Here is a 21,116-nt window from a genome sequence, read left to right on the forward strand (position 1 = left end):
TTTGATAAAGAAGGAAAGACCTCCTCAATCATGCTTATAATCACTGGTACTTTACTGTCAAAGGTATTTCCTTCATAGAGCACTTATTGAAATACTTGCAAATTTAAATAGAAGCCCTAGAAAATTATTGGTGGGCATCCCAATACTTTTACATTTGTCATGTATATTTTTAAAATTATTATGGTTAAAAAGTGCACGTATATTGTTCCTTGCTCCTATATGGTGAAAAAAAAATCCATAAAGTGTATATTAAGATGTTAGGAATGGAAAATAAACACATAGAGTCTAATAAGTATTTACTAGCATGTTAAAGGGCCATTTAAATACAAAATATTAATTTATAAAACATAGTGAGGTTGTTTTTAGATTCTGACCTCTTTTACATGCAAGACATTACTGGCTTCAGAAAACTGTAAATAATGGAGATACCAGTTTTATCTTATAATTCCAGCAGGACACCTATAATGATCACAAATGTTAAATTACTCAGTGAATTTTGGCAGTGATGAGGCTTACATTAAAATAAAAACTGATTTATGCAATGTAAGTATTATAACAATGTTCCACTTTCGTAAAACTGACTAAAATAATATATATTTCACTATTATAACACTTATTTTCTCTATAATGCCACCAGAAAAAAAAGTAATATATTATATGTCTAATTACGCAGAAAAAAGGCTCACAGTAAAGATTAAAACTCATATGATGCACATAAGTATAATTAAACTGTTAAAATGATATAAAACTGATTGAAAATGACACCTGTTTTACTATATATACCTTGAAGATGTCTATAGATCGGTTAAATTTACCACTAAGTCAATCTACAAATATGTGGCAACATCTAACTACATGACTTGGTACTGTTATTCTACATTTTAATGAGCTATTCATTAAGGAAATACAAGTATGGCTTCTCAGATGCCATGTTTTAACATTGATACCATTTTACACCCCTAAATGGGCATGCTCCAAATATGGTTCTCCCATTTTTCACACAATAATGTCAGTAATTGCTTTTTCACCTGTTTAATGTGAGTTTTATTATTTGACCATGGTTAGTTATGATTATAGGACCGTTTGTTTGGGACAAAAAGAGATATTAAACTGCTTTTTCAAGTTCTGGAGTAAACAGGAAGTTGGAGACACTCTGGGCCACTGCTGATTGGCTGAGAATAATCATTCTGCTTCTGCTGTATCACAGAGAGTTGGGGGAGGCCGTGAAGGAAGTTGACTGAAATCACTGTATATGGTTCCTTGCCCAATAAAGGGTTAAATACCCTGTGGTTTAATGATGCTATCTAAAGATCTAAAAAATCTTTTTCTTTCTCTGATATTATGAGATGAAAATAAGAATGTCTCATTTAAGTCTGCTGTAATGCTTCTGAGGCACTTTTTGAAACTTTTAACAGATACAAAAAATATACAAAATATCTATGGGACACATGATATGGAGCCTACTCTAAATTGGCTGTAGGTGTGAGTGTGGGCGTGCCTCATTGTCTATCTCTATATGTCAGCCCTGCGATGGACTGACGACCAGTCCAGGGTGTACCCAACCTCTCGCCCAGTGACAGCTGGGATAGGTTCCAGCCCCCCCACAACCCCCAACGGGATAAGTGATATAGAAAATGGATGGATGGATGGATATGGAGCCTAACAGTCTGGTTCTAGAAGAAAAAAAAAACAATTTTTCCACAGTAAATAAGATTATCAGCCATAACTTGGACTTATGACAAACTACCAGAGTGTGAACATCATGGACATTTGTGGGAAATGACACTTTTCCTGATGCACTGGTTTCAGTCATTTAAAATGATTTAACAGAAATAATCAATTTTACTGATTTAAAATCTCACAGGAGCTTTAAAAACATTACCAAAAGATTTCAGAGTCATGTTAACCATTCAGAACTTCTCAGCAGCTGATTTGTGAAAAAAAAGGTCTTTGTTGCTCACATGCTGCATGCTTGTGTTCCTCCACTTAGAGAGCATTTCGAAGTAGACAGATAAAGACTCATCCCTGACACGAGTAGACCTTGGGCACAGCGACATCCCCGAGGCTGTCCTCTGATTGGTCAGCCAGCGGCACAGCCTCCTTGTGGAACCACTGACAGTTGCCCACAGACTCTCCTGAACATCTGCATGTGTGGAGCTGCATGTGCAAACAGTAGTGCATGTGCTTTTGTTGGTACAGAGGAGGGAGTACAATGAGTGACAATAGAAAATGTTGTTTTAAACGTGGGAGATGGGAGTGTGTGATCAGTCTGCTGGGGCACATAGGGTCAGCATGCAGTATTTAGTAGCACTGGTGAACTATGACATCAGTCTAAGGGGGAAATGGTACAGTTGAAATTACTGGTTTCTTTTCACCTTTTTCCACCAATAATAGATATATCTTTCTACTTTATATGTTTTTATTTATAGCCGTATGAATTTAGGGTTTACGTTGTTTGTTATAGTCTTTTAAAGTTTAAATTTTCTTAGTTCTGAGAAAACTCCAAGTCACATCTCTTCTATGTTTACTAGAGCCAGGCATTATGGACCAAAAATCCAATCTCAGTATTTTGTACTAAACACTATCAAATATATCTTGATTTTTCTGTAAAGAAATAAGAAATGGCCAACATAATACCAAAATCAGAACTTTTGATATGACTTTATGAAAAAAGACTAAAAATATCTAACCTGTTTGAGACCACAGCAACAAGAAATGAAGTCCTAGAAACCCAATATTGGGCAATTTTGCATACATGCTGTCTAAATTGTACAAAAAACATTGGCAACCCCTCTGTAATTTGAGGCTTAAAATAGTCACCATTATTTTAATGATAATTGGTATCAATAAGTGCAGAATATCAAGAATCTTCATGCACTTTGTTTCTAAAAGAACAGGATCATCATATCAGTTGCACAAATACGTTGGCAACATTTAAAAGTGGATTAACCACAAGGAGTGAGGGTTTAGAGTTTGTCTTTATTTAGTTTTCAAAAATTGCGGGCAGATACATTGGCAATACTTGGAATAGTTGGAGGAACTGGCTAGGAGTGGAAGAAACCCTTGTGTTTTGCCATTTCCACTCACTGTTCTGAAAGTTGCCAACAGATTTGTACAATTAGACAGTGTACAGGAGTCTATCTGTAATATCTGATGATTTGAGAAAAATGCACATATATGTTGGCAGCATTTTAAAAGTGGGCAGAATTGGTGGGGATCCCTACTTCTTAGCAGTTCTGCTCCCCCAACTATTCCAAATATTGCCAATGTATTTGTGCAGTTTAGACATTGTTCTGGAATTTGCCTGCAATTTTTGATATTTAAAAAAATGTACAGATACATTCATGACATTTGTAAAAGTGGTTGAAACTTGAAGTGCATGCACTTGCTCCTTTGCATCAATGTATTTGTGCATTTTGGACAATGGGCAGAAGTTTGCCAGCAATTTTGGTAAGTAATAAAAATGCACAAATATGCTGGCAATTTGAAAAGTCAGAGCAACTGGCAAGAAGGGAGGGTTTTCCATGCTGCTTACCAGTTCTGTCCTATTTATAAGTGTAAACCCTTGCTTTTTGCCATTTTAACACCCCCCCCTTCCAAATGTTGTCAATGTATTTGTGCAATTAAGTAAAATTCCTGCACATCATGTGCAGAAATTTTACTGCAATTCTTTATATGTGATTAAAATTGTACAAGAATGCTGGCAATGTTTTGGAAAGTGAAAGCAAGTGGCGAGAAGTGAGGGTGTAGCTGTTCTGACCAATTTTTTACAAAAGTTGGCAACATATTTTTGCAATGAAGACAGTGGGTAAGAGTTTTTTTTCTTTATTTGATAACCAAAGAAAATGCACAAATAGATTTGGCAATATTAATAAAAGTGAATGGAACTTCCAAGAAGACCAAACCCTCGCTTGTCACCAGTTCCACCTGCAATCCCAAATGTTGGCAATGTATTTGTGCAGTTTTTGTAATGTAATAAATTGCACAAATAAGCTCGCAATTTTGAAAGGTCGGAGCAACTGGCAAGAAGGGAGGGTCTGCCATGTTGCTTACCAGTTCTGTCCTATTTATAAGTGTAAGCCCTCACTTGTTGCTATTTCAACCCACCCTTCCAAATGTTGTCAATGTATTTGTGCAATTAAGATGATGTGCAGGATTTTTCCTGCAGTTTTTTTATATGTAATTAAAATTGCACAAGTGTGCTCGCAGTGTTTTGGAAAATGAAAGCAAATGGCAAGAAATGGGAGTTTACCAGTTTTGTCCAATTTTTACACAATTTGCCAACATATTCATATTTCTTTATTTGATAATCAAAGGAATCGCACAAGTAGATTTGGCAATATTAATAGAAGTGAATGAAACTTGCAAAAAGTGCAAACCCTCGCTTTTACCAGTTCCAACTGCAATTCCAAATGTTGTTAATGTATTTGTGCAATTTTTGTAATGTAATTAATTGCAGGCAATATTTTGAAAAGAGAAAGCAACTGGTGAGAATTGATGGTTTGCCCTGCTTTTTACCATTTCCGCCCAATTTCTTCAGATGTTGCCAACATATTTTTGCAATTTAGACCGTGTGCAAGAATTTGATTCTTTTTTGAAATAATCAAAGTTTCCTGATATTAGATGTCTAGGACTTGTGTTTTTGTTGCCAAAGACGACAATCAATCAGACATTCAGACTGAACATTTCATAGAGATCATCTTTGGATCAATAAGTATTTACGTGTTAGTGTTTCCTACTGTGAACAATCATTTTAAATCAATATAAACTGTATTGATATTCACAATTTGATTTTACCCTTTATCTCATTTGAAAATAGTTAGAACTCCTCATGTTGTCCGGCCCTACCATGTACTGCTTTGGCCTTCACGGTCACTAGTGTTGCCTCAGATGTGTGTTTGTGCCTGATTTTCTGTGTATGTATTGGGAGAGTTACAAGGGTGCTTATGACCATGCTCAAAGAAGGTGGGATCTTAGTGAACCATGCCCATCCTCATTGGTTGCCAGAGGCCCTCCCTCGTCCCTTTTAAAAGCCTGCTTTCTCACCTGAGTTACAAAAGAGCTTCAGCTTCTCAGCCACTCACTTGTCCATCATCTCTATCTCACTATAAACACAAACATTCCAAAAGAATATAAGGGACAGGCAATCCTGGAACAAAACCTGGAACACCTTTAAGGAACTCTAGATAAAGTAAGTACATGCTTTCTCTGCATAGAAGCTGTTATTTAAATTTATGCAGGACAAGAAAAAAAATATGAACCTAAAATTAAATCTGCTAAAGGGATTGTCAAAAAAGAAATAGGTGAAGTTTTTGATGCAAAAGCCTTCTCTTGACTTCAGTTTGCAAGCAGCTGCAGGGTGTGTTAGAGGAACACACAGTTTCTTATTCAGTCACAAGTCAAGTAGAGTGAGTTTCTGCTCTTGGCCGTGCTAGAAGGAATTTCTCTCTCAGGTGGTGGCTGATGCAAGACTTTGTTTGGATGAAGGATGTAGAGTGTAACCATGAAGGGTTTAAGACTGATGTGTTGGAAATCAAGTTTGAAAATGGTCTTTAACTTTAGAAAATGCAGAAATTACTTGCATGTCTGAGCCTCTTTTTGTTCTTTTTAGTGCCTGATTCAATGTTTGATACATTATGTAACACTGGACTGTTTTGAAAAGAAACAGCAAGAAAGAAAGTAAGAAATCAATTCAAAACTTTAACTACAACTTTTTTTAAGATTGTGGTTCTAAACGTTATGTATTCGTGATGAAGTTAAGTACTTTTGGTGTGCTGTTGTGGGATACCTGACAAAACTGCAAACAGCAAAAAGTCCAATCACAAAAAAGTTGGGCTTTTCCTGTTTTCTTATTTCAACTTTTCCTGTTTTTATGTTGGTTGTGAAAATCCTTCTAATTCTCTTTTGACCCATGTTTGCAAAGCAGACTAGTCGCTTTGCACGTTTGTACACGTTTGTATCGTCCATTTTAGCAGAGATTAAGGTGGATTTTGACATGGCAATTGCCTTTATTCATATTCTTCTAATGCAAAGTTAAATAAAATTGATGCTGGCTACTTCAAATAAAACTGGGTATCTTTTTCCAAGACTGCTACACTTGCATATCAAGATGGGGTCAGAAAATAGACAAGACGTGCAGCCTTGAGCACAAAGAATGAAAATTATTACAAAATAAAGTAGCTTTCAAGCTTGTTTTGTACTCTAGCATTGAATCCATGCTAATCATGAGCATAAAATATTTATGCGCTGGTGTGTTTTCATAGCCTGGGAATACTCAGACTGAATGCTAGTTGGTAGTGCGATTGTGCTTTTTATATCACTGGTTTCTTTTTCTGCCACATTCTCCACTTATTTTTGTACGGTAAACCATGGCGACAGAGACTGGTTTTTGAGCTGATAAATATTAAGCAGAGGTAGACTCTACAAAAAGTATTGCAAAGAAGAAAAGAAGAAGCATTAGCGCTGGAATGTTGTAAATGCGGGAAATATGATGCTACCCAGTGGGCCAATCGCAGGCTTGCAGTATGCATCATTTCAATGCGTATTAACAGTTTTGAGTCAGTGCATTTTGGGCTAGTACATAGGCTTCTGCATTGAGTCATTGCAAAAGTATACATCAAGCAACCAGAGAACGACTCAAACATGTGGAATCCTGGTTCCTAGGCCTGGTTTGTCCTTCTACGTCAAATCTGCATATAAGTGACCTACAGTGTTTACAGCACTACATACTAGTGTGTCTGTGTTTCCGTGTCTCTGCAATGCTTTGCCCAAACACTACTCAGCAAAGGGCCAGGCAGTTGATCACAATTAATATTAGGTTGCATTGCTGCAACTTTCAAATGGCCTGAAATGTTTCACAAAATTCTAGTTTGATGCATTTCTTGTGGCCAAGATGTTATACAATTTTTTTTCTACAATAGTTGGTAAAAGTTGTACTTTTCTTGTTTTCGTATATACTTGACTTTTAAAAAATGAGAAAAAATTATTGCCTAACAAATTGTATCCAGTTTGCATGGAGCCAAAATAATTGCAGTGAGATACTTTCACAGAAATGTTCAGCCTTCATCTACCAAATACTGTCGTCACTCTAATATGGACTGATTTATTGCTTGTTTGTTGAGAAATGCAATAGATGAGGAACTTGAAATATAATCACATATTAAATAACAATCTTGGAGGAAAAATTGCAATTTGATTATTTTTCCAAATTGTTCTGCCCTAATCAGCAGTGTGATTTTTCTGCCATTTCCTGGTGCACTCGCCACATTTCTCAGTTGTTTGTGCAAGATGAACCCTGGCAGCTGAAACCGTGCATATTCTACCGTGGTTGGATCTGATAAATATTTTTGCAGCAGTTGATTGCTGCAGAAATATCGTCAGAGGAGATGGAAAGTATGACCGCTGGTTCAGCAGAGGGAGATGACTGGAATTTTTGCACTCATTTGGCCAGTGAGAGGCATGAATATGAAAATGTGTGTCTGACATTTTTGGATGCTGGCTGTAGATTTGACCACTTGTATGAACTATCTGTGGTCCTTTATCTCACTCAAGAGTACACACGAAGACATTCTCAGACACTGGCAGTCCCCCAGTGCTACCTAGTGGACCAATCACAGGGCTTGTAGCCTGCCTTGTTTTTCAGGCACATTACATTCTGAGGAGATGCATGACGATTTGTGCCTATGGTTCAGGGTTATGTGAATTATGGCATATGTTGCATGAATAAATTCAAAAATATTAAGTATAAGTGTATGAGATTGAAAAAAATGCAGTTTTCCTGGGAAAAATAGCCCTAATTCACAGTTAAACTAAAGTTTTTTCCATACATTTATCTACTAAGGCTCTCTGGAAAAAAGAGTACCAGTTCTCCTACAAAACACATTCCAAATGTACAGTTTTTGGTATCTTTTTAACACTGATTTTAAAGAGCTAAAAGAAGTTTAAATGAAGAAATTTCATGAAATTTCCTGGAGGAGTTGAATAGCCTTGTGCCATTGCTTCAGTGAAATGGCTGCAGAAGTTGAACTTCTTGTGGCTGTTCTGACTCACACTTAGCATCACAATGGGCAGCAGAAAACTCAGGTGTGAACAAATCCCAGGACACTTAGAGCAGACAATGGCATCTAAATGCTCCGACCACTTACGTAAGTGATCAGTGACTTGGTCGTTGGAGTGCAGTGCTCACTTGGCCTCTGTAATGTGATTTTACATTTGTGTCTAGCCGTTGCGTTAGCATTTCAGCTTTCGTGAGAACTGGTTTTTATTTAGAATGCAAATGGTCACAGCAGGCTGACTGTACGACTGAATGGTCGCTTGCTAATTTTTTTGCTAGTTTCTTCCTAGAGGCAAGCAGAGAAAGCTCCAAACAAAAGTTTGTCCTGAATTTGCTTTCCTGCATTGATTAGTGATGTAGTGTGAGCTGCTAGATCTTTTAGTATGAAACCACGTAGGACAGGGTGATATTACATGAAAACCGATACACAACTTATGTTTGCGTATTTTGGTTTGTTTGGTATGTTGGGCTTTGCAAATCAATAATGAATGGTTGCCACAGACTTTGCTAAGATTCTATTTTGTTCTATCAACAAAAATCCTGGATTAAATACTATAAATAAAGTTGTAATTCCCCATCCAGAGCAAATATTTCAAATAGATGATGTGGTGGTTCTTAAGCTTATTGATGGTATTTTTACTGTCTTTCTCATCAAGTATAAACTACACTGATATTAGTGATATTGCCTAACCTGTTTTGTAAATTGAAAATCTATCACTGTATCCTAAAATCTCGATATATTCCCCAGCTCTAATACCACATCAAAGCTTTGTGTGTCCTTGGTGGCGCGCTGCCATACGTGTGTGCTTCTGTGTTATGGCTGTAGCAACGGCAGCATTAAACTAGGGAGCTGGTGAAGTTAACAAAGTCAGACAGGTTAATCCTCTTGGCGATGAAAAGTGAAAACCATTCTTCGTTTCACTCTCGCCACAGAGCAGACAGCGACACACAGAGATTCGGGTGTATTGGTGTGTGTGATGTGGTTTTGACGGTGATGTAGCCTCTTAATCTCTGTTGGCTCAAAGAAGTCGGGTTTTACTTCCGAAGAGTGGGATCACAGGCCAAAAGACAGCGTATCGATGACTTAGATCATGTTTAAAGGAAGTTTTTGTCTTGTGAGTGAAACTGCATGAGGGTGGAGAGTTTTGACACCTTTGGCTTGGTTTGTAGCTGAAGATTTTGCAGCTAATGGAAATTTTTCTCTACCTGGATAGTGGCATGTTCACTGTAAACATTGTGACGCAAAGATCCTGCTGTGAAATAACATGCTACATCAGGATCAGCTCCCACCAGTACCTTTACTCCAGCCCCTCCTAACTGCACACGCTTTGTTTTCTGAGACACAAATATTACTGAGAAAGCATGTGTGGAGTCACAGAGTAAAATTTAAAAGCCACCACTGTTCATTGTGTTTGGCAAAGTCACTCATACTGTAAGTCCTGATGTCGCCAGTCATTTCAACAACAGTTAAACCGTGAAACTACAACATATCTGCACATCAGACACAATATGTGATAAAAAATGTGAGGTGTAATTTAAATTTTGTTAATTTGTTAATTCAGGATAATTGGTATTCGAAGATAAAAGCTGAAAAAAGTGAATTAATTCAATTGGTGGACATGAAGCTTTGCACTGATATTTACTCCAGATATACCAGCTATAAAACTGGTTTTGCATTCTGTAGAAAATAACTACTTAAAAGTCATCTAAAATTATTTAAAGAACAAAAAAATTCTAAGAGCTGATGAACTGTACACCTGAGGTTAGCTTGATGCTAAAACATTAAGAAGTGAAATCTATTGGGTAACACTTTATTTAGTGGGCTCTTACTATCTAGCAATTTCTCAAGAATAAGGTAGTAACTGCCTGGTAATAAGTTGGCCTTTTACCAAGTAACTTGATAAAATGAAGGAAGCATTGCTAGTGGTGATGTATTAATTATTAAACAATTCCTTGTAATATTGTGGCGATTCTCTGGTTGAGAAGTTAGTATTTTCCCCGGACCCTCAAAATCTCACCCTAACCCACGTAATATTGTTGTAATTCTCTTGTCATTAGGTGGTGTCTTACCAAGTTATCTCTTAGAAATAAGATGATGATTTTCTATACAACTTGCTTGAAAAATTTGTTTTTTTTGGCCAACTCAATTAAAATGAGTCCTTCCTGAATCACTTCAAAGTAATTTTTGGGTTAGGGTAGAGGGCTGGGTTAAAATACCACAAAATTTCCAGAGAATGCCCACAATGTTATTAGAAATTAGTTCATAATTAATATATTATCATGTGGTAAATACTTCCTTAATATACAATATATAAAACTGGTAAAAATGCCAACTTATTACAATGCAATTCCCCCTGTATTCTTGAGAAATTACTAGCTAGTTGACCTCTTACAGTGGAATTCCTAGGTTATTGGGGTCCATTAAAATAAAGTGTTACCATAGATTTTAAATGGCTCATTTGCATAAAAATGTTTAGTAAACTGGATTATTTCTTATGTTGAGTGCAGTGAGTGTTTATGATGTAGTCGTGTTGTAAGAAGATGAAGAAAGTGTTGAAACAGCAGCATACAATGCTCCTTTTTTGAGATGTGGCACACTAAAATTATGCTCTTCTACCTGCACTGTGGCTGTCAGACAGTAAGTAGGTAGCTGTAGAAATTTTTCAAAGGTTGGGCTTAGTGAAACAGGGCTTAAAGAGAGCTGAAAGTAAACACGACTCCAAATGAATGGTAGTGTTCCTCCATAAATGCTAGATGTGTGTACAAACAACATTGCCAAGGGCATGTTTTATTTCTGCTGCCTTGTGTTTTGGATTTTCTCAGTAGTCGTGCTCCAGAGGAGAGATTTTCTCCCCTCCTGGAGACATAACATAAACAACCACACAGTGGATATCATTCTGCCTTTTTCCTTCATACGCCAGAACATACGCACAAGGCAGAGCACAGGGGAGAACATATAACCACCACTGTTGTTGGTCAGTAAATTACACCTCCATCGCTGCAGGAAGAGTTTCTCATACTCTTAAATGAATCATAAACCTAACAGTGATCTTACCTATTTACACACTCCTAAAGCATGTGTGAGAGACTTGACCTTGAATTTACCTTGGTAGCCTACATGTATGCCCAGTATGTCAGCTACATGAAGAAGAGTATAATCCCCTCAAGCAAGAGGGTGATAGTGCTTATATTCTGTGATCTGCAAAACTGCTTTAGCAGAATTTCTGTTCGTCACTACGTTCGCCACTTTTTTGTTGATTTTGTGAGTATATTGCGTTACCTGTAGAGGCAAAAAGTGCCACTTCCAGCAGGGAAAGTCTCACTTTGTGTTACAACAAACTTGCGAGGATTTCAGGGGCAGCCATTTAGGGATTTACAAAATTTAAAGAGTGCATACATTCAGACTACTTTGAGTCTTTACATGACATGCTAATCTCAGCATGCAAACCTGAAAAATGTCAAAGGTCTGTTGCATAAAGACTGAATAGAGGTAGTAGCTGGCCTGGCTTAGTCATTTTGACATAAATACACCTACTGGCAGAAAAGACAGAGCCAAATGTCAGTGGTTTCTCTTTATTTTAGACTTTAGACTGTTGTGCATTTTTGATATCTCCTATTTATTTGGCATTACTAGGACCTGGTAAGTATGATATCTAAAAATTCTATCTGAACAAGTAGTTTTAGAAAAAAAAGTTCTAATATGAGGACAGTGGGTCTGTTTCACTGTATAACACATTAAAGACACCATTGTGTAACACAATATGGGCAATTCTACCAAATTAGTGCAAGAAAAGAGTTGGGTTCTTGGTGTTTCCTCATTTGAGATTTTGTTCTTTAAACTTTGCATTTTAAAACTATGTGGGCTGCATTTCAGAGTTACGTATTAACCCCATAGTTTTCTTATATGGCGCTGTTGTAGTGATTTTATGCTCTGCTGTGGTTTATACATGTTGTTTTTATTGTATTGTTTGTCAGTGAATGATGCCTGGGATCTTTCCTTCCACACTATGAAAAAGCGATGAACAAATATGGCTATTTGTGGCATTGAAATATCTTTTCCAGTGTCTTAGCTCTTAACTCAGTGATGATTGCCACTGATGGAATATGTAAGCTTGTTTCCCCATGCACCACTGTTGGTTTTTACTTCAATGTCAGTGGGTGAGGCTGAGTAAACGAACTAGATATGAACGAGGCAGTCTGTTGATGGAGGCAGTCAGGAGGCCTCATGAACTCGATGCATCCTTGACCTGCTTTCAGGGTTTGTTGACTTAAGTCGTCAACCTCTATGTATGCCAACACTGGTTGTCATAATTCAAAATTGTCTCAAATGTGGCATCAGTGTTATTTTAATGATTACTGTATTTTAAAGTGGTTGGAATCAAAGACTGATGTTGAGACCATAAATCAAGCTGGTGTAAAACGGACAATGGCCATAAAGCTAACATTGGCGCCAATGTTGTATCAGCTTTCCTCTTCAAGGCAACATGACAAATAGTCCCTAAGTTCCAGGAAATGGGATGGACTGGTTTGCTGGCTGGAGGGCCCCATGTCTCTGAAGTGTTCTTCATGAAGGCTGAAAGGCTCCATAGAGGCAGATAAGGCCAGACAATACATGTTCCTGGCTGGAAATGTGCATTCCAACGGTGAACTTGACATTTAGTGAAATTTGAATACTTTGGGAAGTCACCACTGTCGTTTCAGACCAAAATAGACAACTTCAAAAACATCTGAGTCACTGAAACTTACCGCTAATGTTTCCTCTGGTTTTTTTTTACAGGCAACAAAGGTCTTGAAGAATTCCTTTAAACTCTGTAAAGCCTGAAAAAAGCGTCCTTGTCTCTCACATTACTGAACGCCACCATGCCAGGAGTCGTGGATCGCATGGAGCTGAGGAAAGTCTCCACAGAGGCCGATGACGACAGCACGGACAGCCTGGATGACCGCTACACGGAGCCAATCGACTCTGAGAAAGCAACCATCGACAGGTCAGCAAATGTGAAGTCAAGGTTAAGAGATAGCACTGCCCAACATTATATACCATGGTAGTTCGATTTCAACACAGCTCATTTTTACACAAGACAAACTCAATAGTCATCTTCATTTCTGCAGTTGAGGCTTTAATTTATGCCAGAGAATGGAGCACATCTTATAACCCACTTAGCCCTGAAGAGTCAATGCTTACTTAGCAAACACATTCAACCTGTCTTCACACATTAACTGGGTTAATTATATGCATGCAAACAGCGTTTGTTAGGGGGGCTAACGGCTAAAGCACAGTGACTTGAGCAGCTTTTTCCTTGCATTAAACTTGCATTAACTTTTGGCAACCATAGGTGCGATATCAGTATGTCTTCATTGACAACAACCAATCAGACTCTTGCCCATACATCATTTCCATGGCTCTTTTTCTTATCATGGCTTATATGCTGCCACAAGCTAAGAGACTAGCAATGCTTCTTTAAAAACTTTTCTACCTTATTTTATTGTAAACATGAGGGATGCATGATGTTGGATTTTTGCTTATATCCTGTATGCCAATATTTCCTAACTCATTAAAGCCAACGCCAAGCACCAAGTGCCTCCTGTGCAAAGAGGGGTTTCTTCATGGCTGTGGAAATGAAGATTTACACATTACAAATTGTAAACTGTGTTATGCATAAGATGCAAGGCTAATTAAAGCTGGTATAAGATCAGGCACTTGCATTGAAAAACTTAAGGGAAAGGGACAGAAGCGCTGTGCATACCAAGAAAGCAGCATATACATTTGGACAGTACAATTTAAATAAGTAAGTAAAATAAAGCCGTTTTTACACATAAGCTAAAACCAACTGGAAGAGAAGCACCATTTATAACCTTTATGTGTCTAAACTCTAACAGTCTATTTTTTTTGGATAAAAATGCAAACGAAAAGCAGCACTGACTATAAAAATGCACGACTACCTTAAATTACAGAGATGCTGATTCGCATGGGATTAGCATTACCAGTGGACCTATGTGTGCACTGATATATGGTAGGCAGTTTGACCTGGAAATTTTACCCCACAAATCACAGACATGTTCCTTTCACACAGGATTAAAACACAGACTTCTTGCATGATTATAACAAATTACCACAGGTCCCTAGGTAATACTAGTCCTGTGCGATTGGGCATTAGATAAGAATTGTTTCCCATCATCAGTATGGACAGTATGGATTATATACTGATTGAATTTTAAACATACTGGGAAAAAAGGCTGTTTATTGTTGTTGGCAATCAAAATTCAGCTATCAGTTTGTAATTTTGAATTTGATTAGCCCTAGGTGATTTCAGACATTGCAAGAACTAGAGGAATAGTTTTGTCATCATTATGAAACGACCAGCATTATTCTGGGATAACAGGATGATAAGATCAAGAGAAAATGACTAAAATGTACTTGTTATGGGGAAATAGAAAAGGTAAAATGCATAAATGTTTCAGGCTTTCATACAATGAGACTGGGATGTTTTCTGTTTTGTTAAACTGGAAAATAAATATTTGAAATGGGACAAAAGCCTGAACTCTAAGAAACTTCCTAGAATAGTTTTGGCATTGTTTCAGTTCTTTGTCCTAATTTCCATTCACTTTTTAGGGTTTATACTCTAGTTCTTTGTTGTTCCTTTCATCCTCTGAATGTAATTTAAAACTTATTGCTGTGTTTTTGTCTTTACAGTCAGTTTCTTGACGACAACGATGATGGAGAAAGCCAGAAGTTCCTGGCAAACGGGATGATGAAGAAGAAGAAATTTGAGGAATACCATGAAGAATATGTAAGTGGACTTAAAAACAAATTACTGTGAGCTAGAGTAAAAGGTTATAAAGCACACTGGGTTTGTTTTTTAGATAAATACAAGATACTAATGCTCTAATGGAAGGATAAACACTCAGTGAAGAGACCCCTAATCTCAGTCACTCTCTTACGTGCTGCTGATTAGTTACATAACCCATAAGCACCGCCTTCTTCTAAAGACCAAGAATCTGTACATAAAAGCTCTGGGTAGTGACAATGCTGATGCCCTACCGCATGGCCCCTTAAGACACAGCTATGTAGAGTGATGAGGTGTAAAAACATTACATGAGTCGTCAAGTGGGAAACTCCCTTCACAGATGTTTCATCAAGTCCTCCCATGTCGCCTCAGGGAGGGTGGACAATGAGCCCCGGCATCCTTGAGCCTTCTCCCCCTCCATAAACACTCACTGCCTGTCGTACCAACAAAGACCTTCTTTATCTTACCACCCCTGACAAAAAAAAACAACTCAAAAGAGAGGCGTTTAGCTGATACAAGTAGATTATTTTCAGTCAGATATGATCATAAAGTTCATTTAAAAATACTATTGGACATTATGTAATAACAATATGTGATGTGGACTAAGTTACACAAGCTGATTGAGTAATATTTGCAAAATAAATAAACAGTCATGGTATTCAGACTTTGTAAGTGATGTCTCAGAAAGTATTTGAATTAATGTTTTGTCTTAGTCACCAGCGCCCTATATTTAGAAGAGTGTATTTGGCAGTCCTGCCACATGATGGAGCTTGTGAGCTGCAGTAAGGATTATTTAAGGATGGAATGATGCCATTTTATTTAAATTAACAATATGGACAGTATTTGAATGCATTACTTTTTCTACACTTCTTTAACTCCTTAGTTATAGCTTGTGCAAGTACTTTAAATAGAAACTGGGGTGTTTTTGGTTTGCTGCACACTGCCAGATGTTTGCAATGCAAGGGAGAACCTACAGCAGATACATTTCAGATCACAGTTATCTGTACATTTTAGGTGAAAGGGAGTTTGGTCAATTTATCTTCCTTCCTCTGTTTTTTCTCTCTGTACAGCATCCCGGTCACACTTCCTTCGGGATGTCCGTATTCAACTTGAGCAATGCCATCATGGGCAGTGGCATCCTGGGCCTGTCCTACGCCATGGCTAACACTGGCATTGTTCTCTTTACGTAAGTACTGCTGCAGGAGAAACCATCGTGATCCACGTGCATTTCAGGGTGTGTGAAAGAAAATACAGGACAGGACAGGCAGGACTCTGTCACAACTTTTACTTTGGGATTTATTACACACAGAGCATATTTGTTCTCAGGGCTTTTGACCTGTCAAAACTTACTACCAATATTAGCTTTGCTAGGGTTTCAGTTGCACAATCACAATCAAATAAATGTCTGTTAAAGTTTAATTAATGATAAAATTTTTGCAAAAGCTCAAGTCATGGAAGACTGCTCAAAAATGAAGCAAGTGCACTGCACTCTGCAAACAACTTCACTGCAAGGGTGAAGAAAATGTTGAGTAGAGTTGCATCATACTGGGTGGAACCTGTTTGAAAGAACGCCATGACGTGTAAATTAGGTCACAGATACAGAACAGGTGATGAGTGAAAACCTCTTTCCATGATGATGATAAAACAGGACAGTCTGTTTATCATGCTTTAAAAGTTGATAAACTACATACCAAGATTAATGGCCCAGTTATTTAGTAAACAAAACACAGAAGAGATTTGTATTTCTCAAGTGAATGCCGTACACTTTAAAATTGCCTTTGCAATCTCCTAGTATAATGGCCTTACTAATTAAGACATGCATCTTTTATTCAGTCAAGTACAGATCATAAACTCATGTCTGATGTTTGTACCACAACAAAAGGCTTGAAAACTCTTAAAGGTTTATAGACTAATGTATATCTGAATTATGGATAGAGCTCTCACTGACATAAAGCTAAATAAGCTTTGGCTACAGAACTTTCTGCTTTGGCGACCCATTGACATTCACTCCTGAGAACAGTAGTAGCCCAGGCAGCATATACGTGAATAAAAGGGGATGATCGTAATATAAAAGACTTCAGCCATGCCCGCTGATCTGTTTTAACTCTAGATGCTTACATCAGAGATTTACTTTTATCAATTAGCACTGAACAAGGAGAAGAACAGGTAGTTGCTCTGTGAGCTTGCATTCAGCACAGTATGGCTGCTAAATGCTAATCCATGCTCTTACAATAACGCCAACATGCTAATGTTTGTTTAGCTTTATAATGTAGAGTTAAGGCCCAAAAACATCCATTATACGCTTGTCCTAAAAACATTGTGCTCACCCTGACATAGCTGTACATGCATGCTAATTTTAGCTAAAAGCTAATATTATCATGCTACCGCTACATTTACATTGCTAGGGTCATTTGAGGACTAAATGTCCACCAGCTAAATTTAGGGTGTTACTTTGATCTGTTGGCACCAAACAAGAAGAGTAACTACTAAGAATTATGATCAATTTTTGCAGGTACTCGTTCCTGAATGGAAGAATTTGACAAATTAGACTGGTGTTTTTATGTCCCAGTGTTACAGGGGGTCCGTGAATGTGTGAGCCAAATTTAATCAAATAGTCGCATTACCACTTTGAACTGAGAGCCGCTCTGCCAGAGAAATGTTTGACCTCTTGCCCCCTGTCCCCTGAGTTCCTCTGGCATCTATCACTCAGCTCTGTCTGTCTGGTACATAGACTACGCATTAGCAGCATTCATGGGTGACTACCAACATTCAGCACCCTCAGTGTCACCCTACACCCACCCCCTGCTGTCTACAATCTCTGCTGCATGGCACTTTATAAGCATAAAAGAAAGTAAAGGTGTCACTGAAAAATCAAACTAGAGATGCAAAAGTAATCTTTGCCTCAAATAAAAATGAACTGCGTGAAATTATGTGTGTACACTTTAAAAGTCCCGCTCTTTTCCAGTGTCGCTGTGTAGACAAACTTCATGTTATCTTAAGAATGCAACAGGCAGATGCCTTGTCATAGCGTTGATGTTACATGGCACAGGTCATGCTAGAACCACAAAATAGTCACATGTCTCCTTCAACAACCTTCCCTTCAAACACTCAATAACAGAACTCACGCACATGCCCAGCAGCTGCAGCTATTTTTGGGCAGAGAAATAATTCAAAGCTGCCACATCAAACATGAAATGTATTTTTTGCTGAATCTTCCCTCTTCTCATCTCATCCACTGGTCAACATGGCCATCTTGACTTTTCTTGTCTTTTTTCCACACATCTTTTATATTCTTTAGTTTCAAATGATCAAAAAAACACCAAAGCTCACTACCTATCAATGTTTATTATTTCTGATGACAGTTTTCTCCATCGTTGCATTGATATCTGACCACTGCTCTCCCTCTGTGCAGAATCCTTCTCATCGGTGTGGCCATCCTCTCCCTGTATTCAGTGCATCTGCTCCTCATGACAGCTAAAGAAGGAGGTTGTTATTTAATTTTCTAATTTTCAGGGAGGAAAAACAATGTACATTTTTGAAAACTTGGTGTTAAAAGCCTTCAATTTTTTGTTATTTTTCTCATAAAATGTGGTTTAACTTCACTGTTCTGACACCTTTGGCTGGTGCCCCAAGAACATGTATGTAAAAGTGATTTTTTTAAAGGGGTTTGAGACCAGTTGTCTTAGTTCTCAAATTTTGCTCCTCATTGTGGGGTAGTAAAGATCTGGCGTGGTGCAAGGCAACTAAAATAATGATATCATAGTTACTGGATAGTTTATTCAAAGGTCTGTTCATAAATGCTGTTGAAGATATGTTTCCTTACTCAGATATATCAGACTACTTAGTCAGTCATATTTGTAATTCAAGTTAAAAGGAAAGCAATTCAAATTGGTATTCATTTTGACAGAAATTTACCACCTTTTTCATACTTTCTTGTAAAAACAAGCACAGATGTTAGGAAAAGGGCTTGAACCAATGCACAATCAAACTGGAAAAATATCAGACTAAGAGATTTCTGTACTGATGCACCCACCTAGTGGTCATTGTTGTTCTTATACATACATACAGGTTATATGTGATTAAATCTTGTGGCAGTTTAACATTATATTTCTCAACAATTGCTAACAGACTCTACCATCCTTCTTAAGGGGTTTTATTTTCAATGACCACTATATTCATGAATTAGCAATATACAAAAAATAGCACCAACTGAAGGAATACAAAGAATTTCTGCTTTTTATATGCACTGTTCCACTGTCTTTTCTGTAGTTAGTCATATTTCATTCCTAATTATTTATTTTTATAAGTCTTGATGACTCACATTATTTTAATCATTATTTAACAAGGGCATTACTTGATTTGAAAGAATGAAAAACAAAAGTATCTGAAGAAAAAAATGTACTTTCCAATTTTTTATGCATGTTTTATGGACTCTTCATTCTGTAGTATCAGTGCTGTTTACTAATCGTGCATCACGTCTCTTATCTGACAGGATCTCTCATCTATGAAAAGCTGGGAGAGAGAGCATTTGGTTGGCCTGGCAAAATCGCAGCATTTGGATCAATTATTCTGCAGAATATTGGAGGTAAGCATGACTTTTTTGTGGGTTTTTTAAATTTATCTTGTCTGTTTATGTGGTTTTCTTAAATTATTGATCAGTTCTAAACTGTATGAGAAATAAATTTGGTAAAATCCAGTGTATAAGACACACTGTGAATACTTATTATTCATCTTAAAAGTCATTGGTGCAGCAGACTTACTAGTATAAAGCGCTGAGATGGGCCGTCATGACCACAAGAGCATTCGCCATTTTTATGCATGCACAAGCCCTGACATGGTTGAGAATTCACTTACATACATGTGTACTGCAGGCATCTGAGATACTGCATGCTGAGATACATAGCAACACCAACCTAAGCAGCCTGTTCTTGTGCCACTTGTAACCCTTTATAGCAGCGGTTCACATTGTTCAAGCCTCAGGACCCACCAACAGCTGCTCAGTTAAACACTGCAACCAAAGTTTCTAATATTTTTCACTCAATCACACTTACTTAATGAAAAATAGTACAGTTAAGACCTCAGACACAAGAGAGACATAAACATATCAAAGAGACAGGACAAAACAAGCATGTTTTCAAAAAAGTTTCATGGACTTTTTGGTGCAGTTTTTTCCAGGTACACCTTCATGACCCTCATGTGTCTACTTTTGGGTCCTGACCCTCCAGTTGAGAATCACTTCTTTATAGGATACTCATTGAAATACTTGAATATTCAAAATCTAAGCCCTAGAACATTATTGGTAGGCATCTCAGTATTTTTTAAACTTGTGTCATTTATCAATATGTTGTCATTTTCATGGTGAAAATCAAGGCCAAGAAAGTGACCATATATGGTTCCTTGCCAAAAGTTCCATAAAGTGTCAGTAATTGAAAAATAATGTAGAATCTAATGAGTATTTATGTGCATATAAATTAAGTTATTTAAGTTATTGAAACATAAAATATTAATTTTACAAGACATGGTGATGTTGTCTTTAGTTTCTGACCTCTTTTAGAGTCAGGACATGACTAGCTTCAGAATATTGTGTAAGTAATGATGGTGCCATCAGTTTATTTTATAATTCCAACAGCAGACTTATAATAAACATACATACTAAGTTACTAAGTGAATTTAAGCAGTGATCAGACTCACAATAAAAATAAAACAGATTTATGCCATTCCATTTTTGATAAAACTGTTGTAAAACTGACTTAAACCACTATATTTCACTAGTTAGACCACTTATTGTCTTTATAATTCCACCAGTAATCGTAAAAAGATAAAAAATATCAAACGTCGAAATTAATTTAAGCAGAAATAAGGCTCACAGTAAAAAAAATGAAACACGATATTAACCATATAAATATTGTAAAAATGTTAAAGTACTTTTCATATCTTGAAAAATTCTATAAATTTGTCAAATTTACAACTGGATCACTATTTTTTACAGACTTATGGCAACATCCAACTTAACTACAGAGTGCTATTATCCTGCATTATACTGATTTGCAGTATTTGTGAAGAAAATGCCCTTAGTTATACAACATTTCACACCCCTAAATGGGCGTATGTCCAAATATGGTTCCCCCATTTTTGACACTAAATTGCTGTAATCGCCAAAGTCCTATGCAAAGAAACCTGTCATGGCAGTAAGCACTCCTATTCACCTTTATACTGTTTGAGTTTTATCAACTTATCATGGTCAGTAATGATTCTTGGGCCATTTTTTGGGGGACCAA

General features: G+C 37.2%; 1 protein-coding gene across 2 annotated transcripts in view; it reads left to right on the forward strand.

Moving 5' to 3' along the window:
• Positions 1–21,116, forward strand: part of slc38a4 (solute carrier family 38 member 4) — a 69,166-nt gene that overhangs the window by 17,616 nt on the left and 30,434 nt on the right. Inside the window, exons 1-6 of one of the 2 annotated variants that reach the window (XM_041780742.1) lie at positions 5,065–5,191; positions 12,831–13,038; positions 14,745–14,841; positions 15,909–16,024; positions 18,251–18,324; positions 19,331–19,423. In XM_041780742.1, the coding sequence (XP_041636676.1) occupies positions 12,914–13,038; positions 14,745–14,841; positions 15,909–16,024; positions 18,251–18,324; positions 19,331–19,423 (505 nt within the window). In that variant the 5' untranslated portion in view covers positions 5,065–5,191; positions 12,831–12,913. Of the gene's footprint in view, positions 1–5,064; positions 5,192–12,830; positions 13,039–14,744; positions 14,842–15,908; positions 16,025–18,250; positions 18,325–19,330; positions 19,424–21,116 lie in introns of those variants that run through there. The other variant, XM_041780741.1, reaches the window with a different exon arrangement.

The sequence above is a fragment of the Cheilinus undulatus genome, linkage group 23 (assembly GCF_018320785.1).
Source record: "Cheilinus undulatus linkage group 23, ASM1832078v1, whole genome shotgun sequence".
In the NCBI taxonomy this organism is placed as follows: Eukaryota; Metazoa; Chordata; class Actinopteri; order Labriformes; family Labridae; genus Cheilinus; species Cheilinus undulatus.